The 22902-nt window shown below is 36.6% G+C and overlaps 1 protein-coding gene across 1 annotated transcript in view; it reads left to right on the top strand.

The window, feature by feature from the left end:
• The window catches only part of LOC664228 (protein amalgam), a 38033-nt gene extending 35179 nt beyond the window's left edge, over window positions 1–2854 (top strand). The window contains exons 6-8 of the mRNA XM_008198648.3: window positions 1246–1367; window positions 1679–2130; window positions 2177–2854. Coding sequence (XP_008196870.1) covers window positions 1246–1367; window positions 1679–2130; window positions 2177–2319 — 717 coding nt within the window. The 3' untranslated portion in view covers window positions 2320–2854. The remainder of the gene's footprint in view (window positions 1–1245; window positions 1368–1678; window positions 2131–2176) is intronic.
• The last annotated feature ends 20048 nt before the right edge of the window (window positions 2855–22902 follow it).

The following is a 22902-nucleotide window of genomic DNA, read 5'->3' as shown; positions in this document are numbered from 1 at the left end:
TTAATCCCACTCATCCATCAAACTAGTGTACTTATATGGTTGCGTTTATCAAAGCCAACAATAGCGTTGTCTTCATTGAGTTTGCCAATTCAGCAGAATAAATTTCAGTAAAATGGTATTACATATAAAAGGAAAGAAGTCAAAGAGAATCGCATCTGTAAGGAACAATCAAATTACGTAATATTAAAGCTGACTCTCTTAAATCCGCAGAAATATTTAAAAGATTTATTCTCTAAGTCGGGATGCTATATTAGGGAATATTTTCTACTAAATTGGCTTGTTTACAAATGAAATAAGTTGTAAGTATGAAATATTGTTACTGGAGAAGCCGGCGAAATTGTGTTCGCTGGTGCAACCTTCCCGGAAACTACGAAAAATTTGAAAATATTGTTTTTGTCTAGATTGGCGCATTATTTATTTTAAGGGCAATTCCAAACGGCAGAGCTGTGCGGCAGAAAATATACGAATTTATTCACTGATATTTAAAGTGCATTTTCTTGAAAGCAACATATTTTATTTAAAAGCAAACTAAATATTAACTACGCGATCTGAGACCAAAGATAAAAACGGTTCAGTATTTTTTCAATTTGAAGTGCATTTTTCCATAAAATATTCACAATGTTTGGCTTTTTTAGGCCGACTTTATTTATTTAAAACTTGTCGCAAGGTTTGGTATTCCTAATTGAATTACATTCTTGCTGAAAAAAAAAACAAGTCGATCGATTTGGACGTGTTTTGACCGGGTCTCACAACTTCGCCTTTACCATTTATTTCCAAGATAATTTTTTAAAGTGGAATTGACATTTCTGGTATCGTCAGATGATTTACTTCAAGTTTCCAAAAGTTATCAACAAAACTTCTGTATACTAAGGAACGCTTTTTGCATCTTTTACGGTTGTGTGAAAAATTCCAGAAATTGTAATTATTTGTAACACAGATTATTGCTTCAAAAGGGCGTACAACCTTGAGCGTTCTTCAATTATGTTTTTTTCTAAAACCAATGTCGCATTTTCGGAATTACATATCCGATCTAGTCGATTCCTTAAAGTTTGCAAGTTTGAATGCGACCGGGAATCGATTCCCGCCCCGAGATAAAAAGCCCTTATTGGTAGTTTCAACATTGCAGTTGCATTCGGATTTCACTCGGGCATGTTCAGTGGTAATTAACGTCGAAGCTGGTAGACGTAAATCAAACGGTGCGCCCGTGCCGTAATTGAGTTTTCACGTTAGATGTTTTCTTTGCAGGTGCTTTGGTTTAAGGATACGGCCCAACTGGGCACCACAGAACAACATGCAGCGCACGCAAGAGGCAACAGATACACCCTCGTTATTCGCAACGTCACTTCGGCGGACTTTGGAAACTACAGGTTTGAAACTAGTTTCCGACTTAAACTACTCGAGCACTTTGATAATTTAATACTTTAAGTACGAGGCCGCTGGAGTGGATTAGTGGAGGGCCAAGTTAACGCGACGGTTTTTCATTTCGCCGAATTTGCAAGGCAAAATTCGCCACAAAAATGTTGTTTTACATTATTGCTCGTTAACCTCCTTATCTCAGTTTTGGCGAAAGGAACCATCGATCCTTAATTATCTGATTGGGCGAACGCGAACAATGGACAAAAATTACTGATATAATTAATTAGCTTCTTCCTGATTAGGAGAGTTTTTTTGATTTCAGCTGCGTTGCGAGCAATTCGCACGGGAAAGGCCGCGGACAGCTCACTTTAACCGGGACTGCAGGACTGGCTGTCTTCGACTCGCCGCCTCTTAGCTCCGAGAAGGACTCGTACAACGTGTCCTGGTCGGTCAACAGCCACGCCGCCATCACCGAATACCGCCTGTTTTACAGACAACAGCCCCACCACCACCACGGACACCACGTCGAAATGTACAACAACACCAAGTTTACCTATCGCAACGACTGGAACAGCGTTGTGCTTCCTGGGGCCGGGGTTGTCAACGTCCAATTCCCCCTACCGCCGCCCTATCCAGGGGTGACCCGCCAACGGATGTTTTACGTTATCAAGTCTCTGCAACCCTCCACAACCTACGAGGCAAGAGTTCAAGCCAAGAACCAGCACGGTTGGAACAAGTTATCGCCCATTTTCCACTTCACGACTAGATCAATCGGTAGTTTAGCAAGTTTTTGCAAACTTTTTCTGATTTTTTCTTTCAGAAATGGAAAATATGGTAGAACCATCCGCCCAACCGGCAGTTTACGGGGTGAGTCAGCAGGGAATGGCCCCCTTCAGCAGTGGCGTTCGCGAACAGTTCACCTCCGCCAGTGTGATTCTCGTGCTAGTGCTGAAGTTCTTTTAAACCGAAGTGAAGTGAATTAAACCAAAGTGTTGGTACCACGTACAATATTGTGATAACTGTGGATTTAAGGTGAGAATTGACAACGCCTCGATTTTTTCATGTGACAAGTGACGATTTTTTCCGATGTTGCTTATTAAGTGTATAGATATTACATTTGTTCATCTAAGATAATTCACGTTTAGATAGAGGCGCGGAACATTTTATTATTTCTAGGCTTTGGAAGACACTTTGTTTCAATGAGAGGGTTCAGTCGTTCACTACGTGTACTAGTTATCATAGGACTAACTTTATATCGTTATCACTCTCCATGGTGTCTTTTCCCTATTGTTGTTTACGAGTGTTTTGCGTTCGAACCAATTGTCAATGTAAATTCGGTTACATCATTTATCACTGCTTTTTTGCTTGCACATATTCGTAAATGTCATTGTATATAAAGACTGAACTATTTTTATAAGAGTGCAATAAGATGTATTAGTTCTATAACTGTTTCAATGATAACGATGTCGAATAACATGTAAATAAAGCTTAAATAGTACCCAGAGAGACTTTTACTCCCACCCCTAAAACCACATTCTTTTAAATTTAAAGCGCACTCGCAACGGAGAATCAGTCAACAGTAAGTATTTGCTTCTTTACTTATTATTTCTTTTTTTTTCTTGTGTTAAACGATGACAACAAATGGATCAGCCATTTCTATTCTACCAGTCCTTACGTTCCTAACGCTATGTTATTCAGCACTGATCGAATTATCCGAACGCAATAACTATTATGAACTATAAAAAAATGGGTAATTTTTAAATATTTTTTGTAGGTAACATTTTGTAATTTTTTTTAAATATTTGAATTTCACTATTTTAACACACGCTTTCCATAGCAACGTGTTTTAAATGAATGTTTTCACAATTATAAAACACGCTTCCCATAGCGTATTTTAAATTAAAATTCTATTTAAATTCAAATTAAAATGTTTCAACAAAAAAATTTTTAATAACACTTACGTGAAAACGCTTAAAGTTCTCGGGTGTCTACGAGCGTATGCGAGTGTGTTATCCCACTCGTATTATTTTTGTTGATAACATTTTAAGCCTTATTTTTAATATCTGAATTCTAGAATATAAACACTATTTTAAAACACGTTTCTAATAGCAATCTGTTTTCACTATCCTAAAACACGCTTCCTATAGCAACGTGTTTTAATTAAAAATGTTCCAACAAAGAAAATTGAGCAACACTTAAGAATCTAGGTATGCAACTCGCATAAGCTCGTTGCATAACGACAGTCTTCGAACTTTAAGCTTGTGTTTTCGCACTCGTATTATTAATAACTACTGTGTGTCGAAGCACCAAAATTCGTTTAGGGTTGGAAGTGCGAATCGCATAAAACTGATTTATGTGAAAAATTGTTGGCCCGCCATGTGTTCGCAGGATGTTGTCCGCCTTATCTTCAATTTGTTCATCGAACAGTGAAACGCAACAATCTGTCATCCAGAGGCAGGCACAGCGAATAAATCCCTTGGAATTAGAGTTCGAGTTCGCATGTGGCCCTAAATGGCGTGTTTGCCGAGTGTCCGTTTGAAAAAATGCGTTTGATCGTGCGATAACCGTAATGACGTCCACATTTATAAATATCCCCCCAAGTCACTTTTTGCTTGCACTAGAGATAAACCCATTGTTTCGACTTTAACAAATGTCCTTTAATTGTGTGGCGAAATACGGCTCTATTTCGACCGAGCTGGCACAGATGCCACGTATTATCAGCGCCAGACAAATCGCTATTTCTAACGCCAACAATCCGTTTACCGGTCGGAGTCCGGAAACGCTCTCTTCACGAACGTCTTCCGTCACTTCAGCTCTCTTTAAGTGTTTTAATGACGTGCTTCATTTCATTCTACCGTTTCGCTTTGTTAAATTTCGCGGATAAATCGAAATGGGATTGTAAATCGGACTTTGACGTAATCGGAGCGAGTGGATTGTTTGTGTTAAAAGGATTTGACGAACTGGAAAAGGGAGCAAGGTTTCAAGTTGATAATAAAACAAACAAATTTGCTAAGATTCTGACGAGAATCCAAGGACTTGCACAAGTTTTGCCTGATGGCGAATTCTCTAGCGATATTTGATACACTTTGTTCAGATCTTAGCTAAATAAAACCTTCTCGAGGGGAAAATTTACTTTGCAAATGAGAGTTTAGCTGAAATACGGTTTTACGGAAGATAAGTGAAGCCACAATTAACATACTTGGAACAACTTGACTTTTTCTTTCGAAAACTACTGAAAGAACAGGCACATAATTTCAATTTTGTGAATCTTATATGTAAATAATTTTGCTTAGAACTAAAGCGGCGCCTTCCTCTAAATTGTTTGTTTCCTGTAATTCCAACGCTTGAAAGCAAAGTTGTTACCACGTTTCCGACTCTCGACTTAATGACAAAAATAAACATACAAGAATCTGCAATATGACATATTGTTCCTTCTGCAAAAAATCCCTAACATAATTAAACGACTCGCTGATTAGCACTACAGCTTTTATTCCTCAAGCGTTAAAAATAATTAGATTTATTTTTATAGCACCACATATAAACAAGCCGTATCCCTTGATTTTAAAATTTATACTCATCATAAACTACGATTTTATTTCTAACACAGTCGATAAAAAGTAATATTTAATCGTGGCGTGTAATGCAAATGTGAAACATTGTGTAACGAGAGAAACATGCACACCATTCTAAGCAAAATCTGATTTTTAAGCCACTGTACGGCACTCCATAAATCAATTATTCGTGTAACTTTGTCGAGGCAAAATCGATAATTTTGATTAAACTCAAACTTGTCCTTTTTCCGTTGGTTTATTAGTCGCTTCTGACTTCAAAGGGCTTTCGTAGTCTCAATATTCTTTTTTATTGTGCCTGCTTTGTTAGGTTCGAACGGATTAGTTTGCTTCTAACACCAGAAGTTCAAATGTGTAAATTGTTAGCAACCAAACATTTTACATTTGTCAAGTGTCGCTCACAGAATAACCAAAGCGCATCAGAGCTTAACAGGTGTCAACATCCGTTGCGCTAATTAAAATAGATTTCCGCTTTAGCCCGAGTTTAGATACGTAATTTAAATTAAATTCGAAAACACGGTTTTTCAACCACTTGTCACGGATTTGCAGAAATTATAGGAAAGATAAAACATTATCTCAAGAAGTACAGTTTAGGGAAGCTATGAAGTGTTAACTAAATCAACCTGCCTCACAATAGGGCTGTCCCTTTTGAACAATAACTATTGTTGTCGATGTGAGACACTGGGACTTATCTTGTTTACAACTTAGTTTTGCCGCATCTATTATCATATTAAAGCCAAATATGTCGTAAAATAAAAATGTTACAAATGTGCTACATGGTTAAAAAATTACTGTAAATGGATAGATGTTTCCACAATGTACCGAAATTTACTCGATAAATTATTAAGTTGCACTTTTAATTACAGGGCGCATAAATATCGTCTTTGTGTTTGTAATTATTTTACTGCTAGTACGGCTTTCTTGTAGCCGCTCTATTCATTATTCAAGAAATATGATTATGCTGCAGGTTAATTAATGATTAGAATTTTGAATACGCCAAGCAACATTGGCTTATAAATCCGTATTCGGCACTCGATTAATGGGCAATAAGAGCCCATTTTCTCCCGTTCTCTATCCCACAAATATCATTTTTAAACCTTCTGGGATTACACCCCGAGAAACCCACTTATATCTCGCCGCCTGTGCGAACACTTTCCGTGATTAACAAGTTTTGTTGGCGAAATCCGTCTGGTAGCAACATTTTTGCACGGAATTTTTTCCCTTGTCGACAAAATAGAATATATATTGTTATGACGAAGCTCGACACTCGCGAGATTCCTGAATAAAATATTGATTCCAGCTCCGATAGAATGCCGGCATTAATAATTTGCTGCAGCTCTGTCTCTGGACGACCAAGGAAAGAACTGTAAACTATTATTAGGCGGGTGGACGTGTCGAACTGCACAGGTGCTTGAGTTGCTCAAAAATGCAAATATTTCACCAAAATACGTTTCATTATACCCGAAAATCCACTTTATCTTGAAGTTTTCATTATTCGGGCTAAATTTATGTGCAATAACCTCCCTCACCTGTCGGTATATTTTATAAAAATTCCATCGCATGTCAGGAGATATCGTAAGTTTGTGGTGAGTGGGTATTTGTGTTTCCGTCCGTATTATATTGAGTTTTACATGAATATTCAAAAGGTGTTTGACGAATGATACGCCGCCTGTAACAAAAACTGATCACAGGACACCCAAATTGATTCCGACAACATTCTTCCACCACAACACGAGTTATTTAAAATAGTAATTAATATTTTCTACCAAGTGGAAAAACACTGAAATGGAAATAGTGTGTAACGTGTCATTTCGAAGATAGAGTGCATTTCCTAAATCCCCAGAGATATAATCTCTGCCGAGATTAGAGAGCAAAATAAAAAAACGACATTTTTTATAAAATATGTATTCTACAAAGTTGCAAATTAAATAAGGCTTAATCCACATCTAAATTTTTAAATCTGTTTTTTGCAAAAATAAAATAAAACTGAAATTTTATGACAATTAAAGACACTGTTTTGTATTTTAGGGTTTTACGGTCTTTGGAACTGCAATTAAGCGCAAATATTCCGTAATGTCCAATCGATTTATGGCTACTAATACTGATGAGAAAAGTTTTATTTCCATTGCGCTGGAACGTTGGAACTCAGAAGCACTTACAGGCAACTATTTTACGTAATTTTATTGTTTGAAGCATATTTTCAGAAAAATTCAAACGACGAGTTTTCCTTTTCCAGTTTTTGCATTGCTGGTATGTGTTGAAAGAGCCAGAGACGGATAAGATAAATAAGTCTAAAGACGTTTATCGAGATATTAAATACAGTTGAGTAAGCAAAACGGATATAAAAGATCGTCTGTATTATCCGTTGATCTGGGGAACTTGTTAAGGCCTTTTCGAATACGAGCGACATGGAGCTGGGGATATTTTAGCATATGATTAGTCTATATTCCCGGAGATATAAAAACGTGGTTTTTATTTTATTGCAAAAACTAAAGAATTTGGACGACTGACGTATTTGTAGAGGTTTGCTTACTTCAATGTTAAATTACAAGAAAGCCACGAATAAAAGCCAGCAAAATCCCCACAAAGGAAACGTGAATTTTAACAAATCGCTAAACCTAAAAGGACCTCATCTAAAAACATATTTCCTGTATTCAATTTCAACTCTATCATAAAAGTATGAAATATGCTGAATCTATCTGAATATCTCCTCCTTTCATGTGTAATTGATTGAGACAGGATAACAGGACGGTTTTCATATATAGTACGATTGAGAATTATCTAAATTATAAATAAAGAACCAACTTGTCCTTTTGAACGCGTAAATTGTGACAAATTGTGTTTTGTTTGTGGAAATAATATTTTTCTTGTGGTTTGATTTATACAATGGCAAACAGAAATTAATTGTTTTACCGTGTAGACACATTACACTATTTACATACCAAACAACATGCAGTTGCAACGCTACTATCGATTGCTCGTTTTTGCGAACAAAGGCTTAAATACTTATCCTGCTGGTGCATGTTTTGAGCAAGTGCTTGAGTCGATATGACAATTTTAAATTTAATGCGACGCCTAGATGGCACCGGAAATAAATCGTGGACATCCAAGCAATAATTTCACTTCTTTCGGTAGTTCGAGCTCATATTTTACAACCGACCCAAGCATCTGTACATGAAATATGGGGCATTCGCCAAAACCAAATAGCGCTCCTTATTGTTGCTCCGATAAAAGTAGTTAATTAACAGCAACACCGACTCGGGAAGTATACAATCTCGGCTTTGCCGCCGGTTTACTTCTTAATTATTTCATTAAATGCATTTTGAGAGGAACCGGCTTCGCGCCCTTATTCTTAATTCTAATTAGAGTTCTCATTAAGCAGGAAGCCTTAATTATTGTAAATCGCCGCAAAAACTCCGTCGACGATTTTTAATTAAGCATTACTCGCGCTGCGAGTATGTGAAATCCTCGCTGGCAGCGCCACTTTATTACATTAAAATGAATTATTTAGAAGCCAGTTGATGCCCAATTTCAAACCCCTAAGAGACGAACAATGTCTCGGAATTACTCACACTCCAGCTACTAGCTTAACATTTACATAATAAAACATCAGTAATTTAATAACAAAATGTAAAGCCGTCGTAAACGTACATGACCTAGACTTAATTTGCAAATGTAATTGTCTGTTTTGTCTAAATTCATATTTCAAACGGCTTTGAATAACGTGCATGCACAAGCCACGGTAAATATTAATTTAATCTTCACTTTTTAAATAAATTTTAACAATCCAATCGGTTACGTTATTTCAAGCCTATTGGTAAACATTAACGTTATGAGTTTCGGATCAGATTAAAGCACTGAACCATTAAATTGGTGAGATCGCATCGAAATATTTGTATTTACGTTAAAAGCCGATTCTGATGCATTTTGATGTTTGGACTGATTATTGGCCGATATATTTGGCACAAAATAATTTCACCAAACGAGGAGATAAAGCCACCAGCCATGGCATGTAAATTATTTAACATTTTGCAGAAATTTGTTCCGCTTTAATAGCCAGTTTATTTCTTCCAGTAGACAAAAACTATGCATATTATTAGTTATTTTGGTGAATAGAAGTGGGCCAGTTTTTAGGTCATGCTGTACACAAGCATGATTGATCTTTAATAAACGTTATTGTTATCTGCGTAAAGCAGTTAAATGCTCCGTTATTAATTCTCTGATGTGTTTGTTAACTCTAATAGTGTTTCTCTAACCACTTGAATTAATTTTCATGGTGGACACATTTGCACACGCATAAACTAACAAAATTTGCTATTATTAAAACCAGAGGATCATTTCATTAGTTGAAATTTTTACAGTACATTGTATTTATCAAATGAGCATGTACTTTTCCACGGCGAATTTTAATTGCAGCAGTACCTGCGTTCTTATTAAATGTAAATATTCATAACCTGATTAAGTATTCATGAAATTCAATAACGGAACCGAATAGAATAGTCTACAAGAAGCCATTATTGTTTTCGTGTCTAATTATTTTAGTAAATTATGTGTTGTACAAGGGGTGGACTTGCCTAAAAGTAATTAATAACGTGGAGCTTACACTAGTGAAAACCAACTCAGTGAAGTACATTAATATTTCCGCAGCCAAAAGGACAATCGCGATAGTTGTCCTGGCTGCACATGGAAGCAATTTGTGTTGATTTTCGATTTTTTGGCCGAGTGTCGGCTGTGAGCAATAAACAACACCACCGCAGTATCTTTTTATTAAAATATATTCGTTTCCTTTCGTTGTTCCCGTTAAAATCATGCAATTATTCCAAAGTTAAAATGAATAATGCATCATCTTGGTCTCGAGTGAATCCTTTGTGGTGATACTAACGAGAAGGATATGCAAATACAGAAGAATATACGCACGTCAAATAAGCCTTGTTTGTTCGTATGCGTATTTTAACCAATACGTTTTGTTTATCTCATTATTAATTTAACTTTCGTAATCTCTGAGAACGCCACTGTTTACATTTAATCTTTAAATCGCGAGTTGCGTTGGTGCGACTTTTAGAAACAAATTAGATTACAGCGAGTGATAGACTTGTGGATTTTTATTAAAAATAAATTAGAAAGACATTAAATCAAGCAACGTGTGGATAAGTAAATTTCTGTTATTTCCTTTTGGCGCAATATCCGCGCGGCATTTTTTGCCTGGCGCCCTTTCATTTTCTACAACATTTAGTTTTATTTAATATTTTTCTTCCAGTCGTGTTCCGTGGATATTTCATTAGATTCAATGTTGTGTGTTAATAAACTTCTCGAAAAAATTCCCAAAAAAGAGCGAATAAAACAGCCCAACAATAAAATTCCTCGCCTGGCCTCAAGGTATAAAAACCGTAACTGTAATCATCGTCCTAACAGTTTAACAAAGCCTCCCTTGTGCGTCCAGAGAGTTGGCAAAGTTTCTTGGATGACCGCTAAAGCAAACTGGGTTAACCGTTAATGTCCGTCTGAAAACATCCCTGCACCGCAGATAGCATCCCCAAAACTGACCTTTAACTTATCGGACCGCATTGTCCTTTCTTGTTGTTATTGCCGGACAGAATAAGTTTAAGGCTGGCAGAATTAAACTTGCGAAACAAACGGTCTCCGTTTTTGTGGTCCGAGTATAAATAACCGGGCGGTGACAGATCGAAAATTTAATTATTTCGCGAGACCGCAAAAAGTCGAAGGCGGAATTCGTTTGCTTATTTTTAAGGGTAAATTTGCGGTCACAAATAATGAAGCAAACGCGCTATTTACGAACGAGGCTTAATTAAATTTGCCGAATCTCTAAATTTCAGTCAACTGAACACGCCCAACGATCGGCCTGATTTTTTAGAGTTAATTACCGGCTGAAAAAGCTGCAGGTCCCGGCGTTACAAGCACCTTACAGCCACCGTTACAAATTTTTTACCGTTTTAATTGCTTGCTGCTGCAAAAACTATTCCGTTTTTAGAGCACGACGTGGAAATGGATACACATTGGACACTTTTCATTTGCACGTCGTCCAAAGCCGACAAGCATCAATAATTTATTTCAGGCGACGATATCGTGTCAAGATGTCTCGTACTGAAGTGACCGAAATAAATAATTCACCATTTGTTTAACTGAATTCACCAGACATTTACTTCCGTCGATCTGCTTGCGCATTATTTTAAATAAAAACGATGTTTCTTACGCAAAGTTTTAAAAAACTTTGATAAAACAAAGTAAACAAACAATATTTATGTACCAAAGTAAAAAAAGTTGTGGTTTTGTATCAATAATAAATTAATAAAATTTCTATCCCGGCGCATCCACCATTTTTCGCCCAGACGTTTAGTTAAAAATAATCGGTAGAACAGCAATTAACAAATGCACTATACTCACTCTAGTCTTAAAACGCGTGGAATTTGAGCAGCAAACGTGTTTCAAAAATCTGTGCTAATCTTCTAAATTATTAATGGTGTAATATAGGTTGTAGGCGTATTTGCACTAACTGCCAACGTGGGATGTAAACACGCGCTTGAAATTATTTATACAATGTAATAAAATCGTAGAGATGTGGGTAGTTATGTGGGCGCATGTGTTTATTTATTAATGAACTGAAAAAAAAATGAAAGCTTTCGGTGCACTTTTGTTGGCGTGAAAAATAACGCCGATATTATCACTTTGTGATTCCCTTCAGACCGCGTTTGTTTCGGCTGCACAAAATTAAAATATCTCATTTAATTAAAACTGTGCTTAAGGAAGTAATAATTCCCCTCGTAGCTACCATTACATGCTGTTATTTAAAACATTCCACTCAGAAAAAGGGCAGAAACGTACACATTGTGGCAGATTAAAATGAAAAAAGTCTCACGCTCGGCATGTTCCGCCAACAAAGACTTTTTCCGTTCTTGTACACCGACATAATTCATGATAAAACAGAAATGACACGTCACCCAGAAATAATAATCAAATTACATTGCTGTTCCGTTAGTGATACAGTGTGCGTGAAGTTATTCTTATAAATTGTAAACATCAAAAGAAACTTTGCTGACAAATTATACCGTGACGGTGTAAATTAGGTCGTCGGTGAGAATTTATTTTTTGAGTTTTTCCAAAGGAAATTCCTGCATGGGAATGGCACTTGGCAGACACGATATTTAATATTTCAATCACTCGCCGAAAATGCGAGCCATTATTAATACATTGTGTTCGGCAATGGTGAGCGAAGGCTTATTAAGTCCTTCAGTGGAAAAGGAAATGAAACCGTTTTCAGGCAAGTTTTCAGCGAAATTAATCAGTGATTCGGTTTTATCTAAATGAAGAAATGGAAATGTGCCACGGGCTGTTTTAACGACATAATGCCAAGTTTTGTGCACTGGCAGATTAGATAACAGATCATATTTAAAAAGGTTCGACTTAGACTACTATAGAAGCTTCGCTTCCAGACCTCCCCCACATCAGACAAATTTTTTTGGCCACTTCCTCACACAAAAAACACAATTAGTTATGCAATATGTTGCAGTCTTCGTGTCCCACTACAGTCATTACACCCTTAAGTAAAAAGTAAATTTGTTTCAAAGTGATTTATAAATTATTCATAGATCGTGAGTGACAGTCCTGAAAGCTTTTAGAACGTCATCTATTGTACTTAACATTTTTGCTCAATTTTTAGAGACTTTCCTAATTAGTAAATAATCGAATATTACGACAGTTAGGTTTTCTAAAAAATCTAGATTTAATAATTTATTGAAAATGTGGCCAGTTTGATAAATATTTAATAGTTTAAAAGCACACACGCTCTGAGAATAATAATTCGAAACTTTTTGTTTTGATGGCAGTCCATTAAAACCCACACTTAATGTATAACGTGAGGACGGATCTAATGAATTCATTATCCTCCGGACGTGTTTTAGAGTGTCTTCTAGAACTGACAATATTACACGGAATTGATAAATTCTACCAAAGGAGCAATTCTTTCCTGGTCCAGGTCCCAAGTTTAGCGTGCCATTAAGAAAGCAGGACAAGCGAAAGTGTTCAACCTCAAGAAAGCAGCCATTAGGCGAGCACCTGCTGCCATCCGTTATAATTCCGTATCGGTTTGATAAACTTCTCTACAAATCTATGTAAATTGTGCAGCAACCCCGTCACACGCCCTGATTTATCACGTGATAGAATATTAAAAGAAGCGACCCTCGAACGCTTAATAAATTTCGGCAGCGCACGATCCGACAGCTACATTTATTCTTTTTGTGTTTGGCAAGTGTTGGAAATAATAATTTCCACAGCGATTCATTGAGAGTTGTTGTAATACGTCTTCTGGATTTTCTATAAGAGTTGCTAAGCTACTGAAAGCGGATATTTTCCCCGAGCTGAACGCCGGATTGGAGCCGCCGTTCTCGTGCGAGGAATCGCAGGAAAAGGCAGGACTACGTGGAGGCAAAGTGGGCTAGGTGAAATGACCGGGCGTGTTTTGTCGACAATCCGGAAAAGGACACGGAGACAAATTGATTTCGGTTAAAGACCACTTCTATAGCTTTTTGGTGCGTCAGACATTATGTGGAGGCGCTTTCAGCGAAACAAATTCTGAAAAAGGGATTTATTTGGCTTTCTGGAGAAACCCAGATGGATTAGCAAGGGTACACAAAGTAGTGTACTTGCCTCGAATTGGATTTTGCAAAAACAGGCACACGAGTAGTTTTAATTCGAGTTTCTCCGTCATCAAGCTTTGCAATTGACGTTCTGAAAGGCACAGAAATCTGAATCCATTTCGTCGAATAAGAGACACTTCACGTAACCATAATTGCAGCTGAAGCGACATCATTCACCTTTACTTTGTTCTCTACTAGAATTTAATTTAGTTCCTCGTTAAAATTGTCAACTGCAGTGAAATGGACATAATCATTCTTAATTCAGCGTTTAGCAGCGGCACCGTGTGACCATTCCACAGAAAAATCGAACAACTTAATTAAGCACAAATTATGCTAATCCATTACAGAAGTACGAATCGTGTAGTTCTTTTATACCGACTTAAGCTTCATTAAAGACAGAACACGTCAGGTGGTCGTTTGCATGTAGGCAAAGCATAGAGAAAAGAGTTAAAAATAACGGCCCTATTTAGTTTTATACAAAAAACGCACGCATAAATGCTATTAAACTGATTGGTATAATTCGGTTCAACCTGTGACACGGGTAGTTTCCTTTTATTAATATTTCTCCTAGTGTTTTCTGATTTGTTTGGCGAATTCCGTGCACGAATATTTTCACAAGTATTTAATTATTACCTCGGCCATAAATAAATTAAGGATTGGGATCAGGCGAGTACAGAAAAGCCCTTTTTAGGTATATGGTCATGTAATTTATAGCATTTGAAATATGAATGGAGCACAAAGAAAGTATTAAAATCCTATAAAAACGTCAAAGTTTGGAATTCAATTTATGATATGCAATAAACTTTGACTGTCAAGTTTGCCCAATGGCGTCTAAATCAAATTGAGACGTTTCAATTTTCGACGCTGTTCTTATGGGCACATTCTCTCGAAAAAATGTGCCCAAAATCAACAAACAAATTTTAAATTTTAAATGAGCTAGAGAGCAATAATTGTGGTGTTCATATTATGCGTAATGCAGAGGCACCTTAGAAATTTAACTTAATCACGTCAATTAATTTCCTGACCTGTGTACACCCTTCATGCATTTCTAATTTCTAATTATCAAGAAAATTAACCTGTTTCCACACACGTTATTTTAAAAATCCTCTCCTGTGCACAATGCATGTCGATACCCATTGACTAAATATCTAATTAGTTACTAGTCGGTTTACCGACAGATGTGTAATTAAAACCTTATGTCTGAACTGTGGTGTTCATGAACCATTAACGTGTATCACGTGTCAGTTGTAGACTGATTATGTCGAGACGGATAGAATGGCATTAATTTATTTATTCATGACAATGATTACAGAGCACTTGCGCATACATTGCCAGAGCTACGTGTAAGTGAAGAACTTCAATAATTACATTTACCGTCAATCCCTCCCTATAATCGAAAACGCTAAATTGCAAGTTTGATTCTGTTTGTTGGGCCCGAAGTAGGTTCCTCTCCGAAAGCGGAAGATATATGACTGATCTCCCACCTCCAGATGAGACGAATTGCCAATAGTTTTCGCATATATTACAATTCACTTACGTAAAAGTGAAAACTGATTTTGAGAGGATCAGCGCTATAAAACTGTGACAGGTAGTTAAAACTTGCAAAAATAAATCGTCTTCATAATACATTATGGTCCTATCCATGACTTAATCTCGCACTGGAACTGTCGGTAGGGTAACGTAATGATAATGGCAGTTTGGCATGTGCTGCAGGTTTAAGTTCCACTTTAAAAAAGTCGGGCTTTAACCGATAGAGCTCACAGCTTTATTAGCAAAGCCTGTCAGTGCCCCAATTTTTTTAACTGGAAATTATTAACTATTGTGAGCGGTAACGGAATCAATAACTCGTTATTAATTTCTCGTTAGACGTGTTATAAAATAAATACGCGTTTTACCTTATAATCACTTTTCAGCGAAATTAATTTCGGGTAATTAACACAAGTGATTTCTATAGAATAAAGACCCATTCATCGGGTTTTTAACCAGTGTCAGGCAATTTGTCCAAACATTTTACCAAACGATGCGTTGTGTGCGAAATACAGAAAAATAACTAATGTGACATTAAATTTAATGGTTTTGTTTTTGCATATTTTTCTTAGTTAGAACGGGTTCTGGATTAACGCGGCTTTGTCGCGAAAGAAACACCCAGCAAAATGTAAATGTTCGTAATCAAGTGCGAATTCGCGCTGGAATTGGGTCACATGAAATATTCCACATATTTTTCTGAATTTTAATACGCACTCTCCATTTCAGTTTGAGTTTTTATCTTTGGAATGATTTAATTCTGTGTGAGCGCAGGGCCGGTCGCCGCTGGAGATAAGAATTGATTTCTGGGTAAACTTTATTAGTATTGCATTGTTCGGGTAAGCCGTGCTCTAATTTCCGGTTGAGATATTGAAATGATCCGGGTATAAATTTGGAAACTAATATGTTTGGAAGAAACGAGGGTAAGTTATTAGGAGTCCGTTACCGCACACATAACTTACAAGAAATACGTGCAGAACGATCCATGGCGCGCACCTGAATTTAATATCAGAATTTCAGAAAGTTCCAGCAGTGACAAATGTTACAATTAATATAACAGTGGTTCCGGATAAATCACTCCAGTCTTGAGTAACATTCCGCAATTTCAACTCGCAGATTAATTATTGTACACGATGAGATGACGGCTTACGAAATGTCGCCGCGAATATTCTTACCTGCGATGAATAAACAAAATTGGATACATTTCGGCCGAGACACCAGCTTGCATTCTCTCGGCAAACAATGATAACAAAGCGCTAAACGTACTCCACTTTACTGCAACAAAAGCAAAAACGCGACGTACAAATGGCTGTTCTCATGGCGGAAACAAAACCGATTTTAAATGGCCGCGTAATTAAGAGACTTTTTTCGAAACGGTTTTGATTAGGGATTTTATTAGCCCGGACTTGGCCCCAAATTGTCTAAATTCCCACCAATTTCTCCTCAAACAATTAAAATATGTGTACGTTCCATCAAACATAATTCAACAAAAACACTTGTTTATCTTCCAGTTTTGTTGTTTTATCAAATTGTTAAAATTATTAATTGTGAATTGAAATTTTGTTACTGTTATCACTGTTTATTCTGATCTGCGTTAATTATTTACATTAGCAAAAAACTGTTTTATTAAAATCAGACACAAAACAAATAATTTGAAGGGTGCAAAGTGATTAGTTTAATTAAATTTTTATGGGAACGAAACTTTCTAGTTTTAATTGTAGTGGTTAGTAATCGTAGCGTTCTTGTTCTCCACTAGAAAAATGAAAACTATATCGCGAGAATCAGAAAAGGAAAAATAATTTCGCAGACGCAGTCGTCAGAAAGTTCGAAAGAAGATTTAAAGTACGAAAAGATGTTACACATACGTTCCACGTTTCCATTATTTATTACTATCTATTCAATTATTCTTCAAAAGTACAATGTTATTTTTATCAAACTGTTCCTGAACAGTTTTGGCTCCGCAAACACGAAAGTATATCTGAAATCTTTGCTCAATTTTGTAAGTGCATGCTGGTAATGTTGGACTTTCGTGATTTATGGGATTGCCACACAAAGCAAACAGATTTAAGCTGGGACGCATATAAAACAATTGTCTGGTACAAAAATAGCGCTTTGAGTAAGATATGAAAGCTCGATAGGAGTCAATCAAGTCGTGCTTCCTGTCATTATCTGCCAAACGCATTCTCTACTTTACTCGACCTATTTTCAGACCTGAAATTAATCAATAGGGATTCGCTTTTTCCGGACCAATTACACACGTCCATTCAAAAAAATTCCCACTAGCTTTCGAAGCCGACACCGCGTTATTATCAATTCTTAATGCTCCTCGACACGCGACCTGGAATCCCTTCCCGGATTAAGGTGAGATTGGAGCGACAGCGTTTCCGGATGTCCTTTCGAATTTTTCAAGAGCTGCAATAATTGCGGAAGTTTTGTTTGTTCCCAAGTCGCTGGCTCTGACCGATGATGCCACTCAATCGATTCTTAATTTCATAAATCGCTATCACCGGAAGCCATCAATTATTTTATCAGCGCTGAAAGATTTCGGCTTGACGTTAATGTGTTTGGGCATTTGATCCGCAGAGAACGAGCTTTCTCCTGATCAGAAAAATGGGCTCAAGCTGACACTCTTTGTGCCACACTATTTAGTATTAAAAATTAAAAACAACTTTTGGTTAAAGCACGACTTGATCACTGAACACTACTATTAAATTAAATGAAACGTTTATTATTAAAATTGTATTTTGTGACAATCCAATTGAAGACATTACTAAATAGAATTGGTAATGATGCACGAACTTCCTGAAAACGTCGCTGAAACCTGAAGAATCACGACTTTCCATTAGTTAATACGGATCTTGTGATATATTAAGAATATTATTCACAAAGACAGCTTACATTATTTTCAGTTTTGATTTACTCTTGAATTTAGTCCGCTTGGCGTCTAAATCGAATTACAGTTTCAATAAAGAGAGGAAGGAAATCGCTCACAACACAATACATCATTTTTTCTAAAAACTATTAATTCTAGGTTTCCTCACATTCTGAACCCGCCAATTTCCATAATTTTATAGTTGACATGTTGGGAATTTTCTTGTTCATGCGTGCTTTACATCGTGTTATTTTCATTACTCGTACATGAACGCGAAACTAATCTCACGAAATTATGGTATCGGGTTAAGAATTACACATGAGATATCATGACACGCTTATTTATTGCTGTTTAATTACAGTCATCAACACAAATGATCCGAAGCTTATAAATTTTGTTTTAATTAAACTTGCGTTGAGCGGACATATTTTGCGGGAAACACCGCAATTTTAATGTTATTTGCACTTTTATGAAAAATGTAATACGAATGTTGCTTTGCGGAAACGTCCTTTGTTATAGTTGCGCTCCGAAGAAATTTAATAGTTACTGCTTGAAGGAAATTAACTTTAGATACGAGGAGAACGTATAAAAGGAACTTAACATTCTCTTGTAATACGAAATTAAAGGTTTATTGTTTAGCTTGTTAGATTAGTTAATAACGCTTACTATACTAGCTTAGCCACTTACTAAAAATAGTTCAAATAGTTTTTTGGACGAACTAACACTTTTAACAGTTTTAATACTCTTCTAAATCATTCTAGGTTTTTCATGTTTTATGGCACTATTTCCAAGTTAATCCTATTTGCAGCTTAAACTAAGTTTTATCAATTCCATCAGCAATATCCGGTTCAATTCCTTCATTGTTTCGGCTCACTTGCCACATTGCTGCAGACCCAAGGGCGCAAAATCAATTTGTTTGAGGTTGAATATGCAATTACATATGAAAAGTCGTACATCTTTAAAGTGTTTATTTTTACATAGTTAGTGTTATATAATTTTGTATCACAGAAAACTGAAATACAAGTATTTAAAAATACTTTCGTTTTGAGTCAACAGGCGCCAGATATCACGTTTGTAACACCTTTAGAGCCTATTTAAACGCCCCATAAAACTTTGCTTTCCTGTTAAAAAAATAGCCCCTTGCAAAAAATCACTTAACTTTCTTTTAAAGCTCCATAAAACGAAACATCCAAAACCCTCCCTAATTATGAATTTAAAGACGCTTTTATTCCGGAGAAAGTATTTTTCTCCCCTTATGTAAAATCTGCCGGTTTCACTGTTCTAACACACCCTTTCGTGACCAACTCTCGTCTATTTTTTCCAGTGCCAAAGCTTATCAGTTGATAACGTGCTGGTTGGTCTTTGACTGACACAAAAGCACTGCATTTCTAATTAGTAAAGCGGCAAATTCTGTTAGGTTTAATGCACACAGCATGGCGGTTCGGACGTAATTTATTTAGATATTTGAAAATTTATACGACCCGCATGAACGCAAAATGAATATAAAAGTCATAAGAGGGAGATTAACGGCAATTTCGGGCGGGAACGAAATTTTATGCAAGTATTTCATATAAGTGAAAGTATAATGGAAAAAAGAGCACATACAAAGTAATCAAATTTGAGGCAAAAATTGAGTTTCGAATACATTATATTTAGAGGCCAAAATCATAAATAAAACTGTGTGCTACTTGCACTCACCCGGCGCCTCCACCAAAAATGAATCAAACAAAAATTAATGACAAGCTGTTTTAACTTGATTTCACCTATCAATTATTGAATTTAATTGTATTTAAAAGTTGTGGTAATTAAAATAATTTCCTTTGTTTAGGCAAAACTGGCAAATTTCTTGGGTCCTCCATTTGCATAGTGTTCGGATTTAAGTGGAAGTAGAACTTGCAGTGCCATAAATTTATGCATTTAGTTTCTGAAGACAAGGAACATATAGCGAAGTTAGCTACAGCAGGTGGTGGAGACACATTTGTTGAATGTGTTTGTTTACAATTTACATTTCTTGCACCGGGGTTTAACCCATTCCTAATAAAATGAAACAGCCACTTCATTAATTGCACTACCCTCCGAAAATTCCTCGCAATTTTACTGTTATTGCTCTCATTAATAAGCAATCGTGATAATAAAAGGGCAATTTGCTCGAAATCTAGGCTTAAATATGGGAAAATGCTTGCTTTATGGGAGATTTCACACAAAGTTGGACATGACGGTGCAGAATGGGAAAATTTCCGCGCCTTTGCAGGCACAATTAAACGGAAGTGCACTGGCGTTAAAAAGAGAGGAAGCTGGGGGTGTAGTGATAAAAGGTCGATGCACCACACCTTAAAAGCAAACTTTGCCATTCTTTACTTGCCAGGACGCCACACAAAGCCTTAAAACCCACCAACATAAAGACTCGCATTCCGACCTAATTTCTCTAATCTCGCAGTCCCATCTTTTTGTCGCCACTTTATTAAAAATAATAAATCGCAATGTGTTTGAGGAAAAACAACACACTTGACCGCTGTGTGGGAAAATCGATGCTTGCAATTAGACAAAAATAATCCGATTTAATGGAGATTGTATTAAAACGGGGAAATTGCGTCTGGGGGTAAATCTCATGCACATTACTACCCCAAATCCCGTAATGCTGCCTCACTTCTTATCAACAAGCAGACAGTGGGAGTGGGGCTCCCTATGCATAATCCTGCCGCCATATATTTAGATATCCTGCAGCAGGATTACTTTGCCAATACAATCTCGGGACAATCCTTGTTGGGATGTCACTCTCAATGTACGATATGTAGTCAGGAGTATCCAGATCACGAGATAACCCTAAGCTAGGCTTTGCTGGACCACGGCCCGAGTATTGAAAGATTCGGCGGTTTGTAAAACTTCGTGTTTCCCAAACATTCAGCTATTTTCCGTCAAATTATTTATCAAATTTTAAGCTTTAATCTGACTAAAAACAAACAAAATTTCAAAATAAGCACTTTATTCACTCTATTTTCAAAAAAAAATTTCATGTAACTATAAAAAAGCCCCCAACCGGCTTATGAAATAAATCAGAACCCCAACCGGGATCCTTTTAGATGGACCCTAATAGTTGAATTTAGGATGTCACTAGGACGAAACAAAGGTAATCTCCAAACATATAGCGTTCTCAACAGGATGGCTGGGTCGCAATCCGTTTTCCCCCGAGTCAAAAATTCGTTAATTAAATATTTGAGTATTAGCAATCGCACAGTCGCGTGACAAAGCCGTATTAAGAAAAAGTTTCCCTTCAAAGGCTGATGCACGTGCAACTTCATCTTTATAACTCAAACAGAAACGTATTAATGGCGCTCATTAATAACGCATGAATGCGACGTGAAAAATTCTTTGCCGTTGGTTGCGCGGTGCTTGATTTAGAAGTGCGATAAGTTGTAAGATTATTCAAATTTTAGTTAATTTATTGTCGCACCCAGAGGAGGCGGAATCGAAACATGTTGCGTTAAGTAGGACTGCTCTAACCAATTGCGGAAGACCATAAGTTTCAATTTACACTTAACTGAATTTGGAAACTTAATTTAACTTAGTCGCTCGCGCCGCGTTCATCCCGTTCCTTACCCGATGCAGATTGTGCATTTGTGTTCGGCCAACAATAACAAATTATGTTTCCTTCCCGCGTCTGCGTTTTTCTGCATCGTTCCGGAAATTAAAAGCATTATCACCTTGTAATGACCGTGCATTTTTCCCGTCGAATCCAATAGACACTCGTTAAGAACGGCGGTCTTCTCCCAAGTTAAGAAGCTTTAGCCCGTGGCATCTATTGATTTCGATTTAGAGAGCGGAAATTTTCATACAATATTTTATTCTTATTGTTATCTGTTCTCAACAACGCGCTGGAGTAAAAAATACACGGCGAATTTATTCGCTCGGTTTCGGTGGTTTAATCAAAGTTGCATTTGGCTGGGGGTGTTTATACACTGTGGGCTCTAAATTTAAATGCAACATTTTAACAAGGCGTAACGTTTAAGAGGATAATTGTAAGTTATGATACAGTGTGGTCATGTAATCGTTATTTACGAGTTAGGCCACATTTTAATAGGGTTTTATTAGTAATTAACTTAATTTGTTGTTCTTCAGGTTAATATATCGGAAGTTAGCACAGGTGGGAAAGTGCAAACTTGCAGGCTCGAACTTACAAAACTAGCTCCCAAGTTTAATTATTATTATCGTATTTTATTTCGTCCTGAATGACTTTACCGGGAGTTAAGGTGATTATATTCAAGCCAGTAGACTGAACTTAAAAGGAGTTAAATGTGAGACTTGATAAAATGATTAATTAATCCCGAAATTGAAAAAACGAAGGTAAGGATAACACTTTTCGATCGTGTTTACACGTGGAAAATGCAGCCAACTTTTCTCTCAGCTTTCATGCATAATAGAGATAATAAAATTACCCGATTAAAATAACAAGCTTTCATAAAGTTTAGCATGTTTGGAACGGTTCGGCTTTTTACGACTCTTTATAATTTAAAACTAGCGAACTAATGAATAAAGCCACTTTATGGTGTCGTTAATAAAAGCTGACCAAACCGCCCGATCAGGTTTTACTTTTCCAAAACCCTCTATTAAAGAACTTTAACTCGGTGGTGTTCAGATGTTCCAATTTCCTCAGTAAACTCAAACAATAAAATGTAACTATTCTAAGTATAATGAAATCGACTGAAACTTCTCTAGCTGAATGTGTTTTAGAACATTGAGCACGTCTTTCATCCAATTAGAAAAAGAGCAAGTCACAATTAGTTTGCCTAGATTAAAATAAGTTCGTCAATTTATTTCTCCTCGATATTAAAAATCCTAATTCTCAAGTTTGAGCTTCGAACAAAGCCACTCGTTCTATATTAAAATGTACAGGAGATAAAAGGATGATTGAAAGAAAAGCCAGAACCTTATT

The sequence above is a fragment of the Tribolium castaneum genome, chromosome 6 (genome assembly GCF_031307605.1).
Source record: "Tribolium castaneum strain GA2 chromosome 6, icTriCast1.1, whole genome shotgun sequence".
NCBI lineage: Eukaryota > Metazoa > Arthropoda > Insecta > Coleoptera > Tenebrionidae > Tribolium > Tribolium castaneum.
Note: the sequence above shows the minus strand (reverse complement) of the source record. Positions and strands in the feature narration are given on the sequence as shown.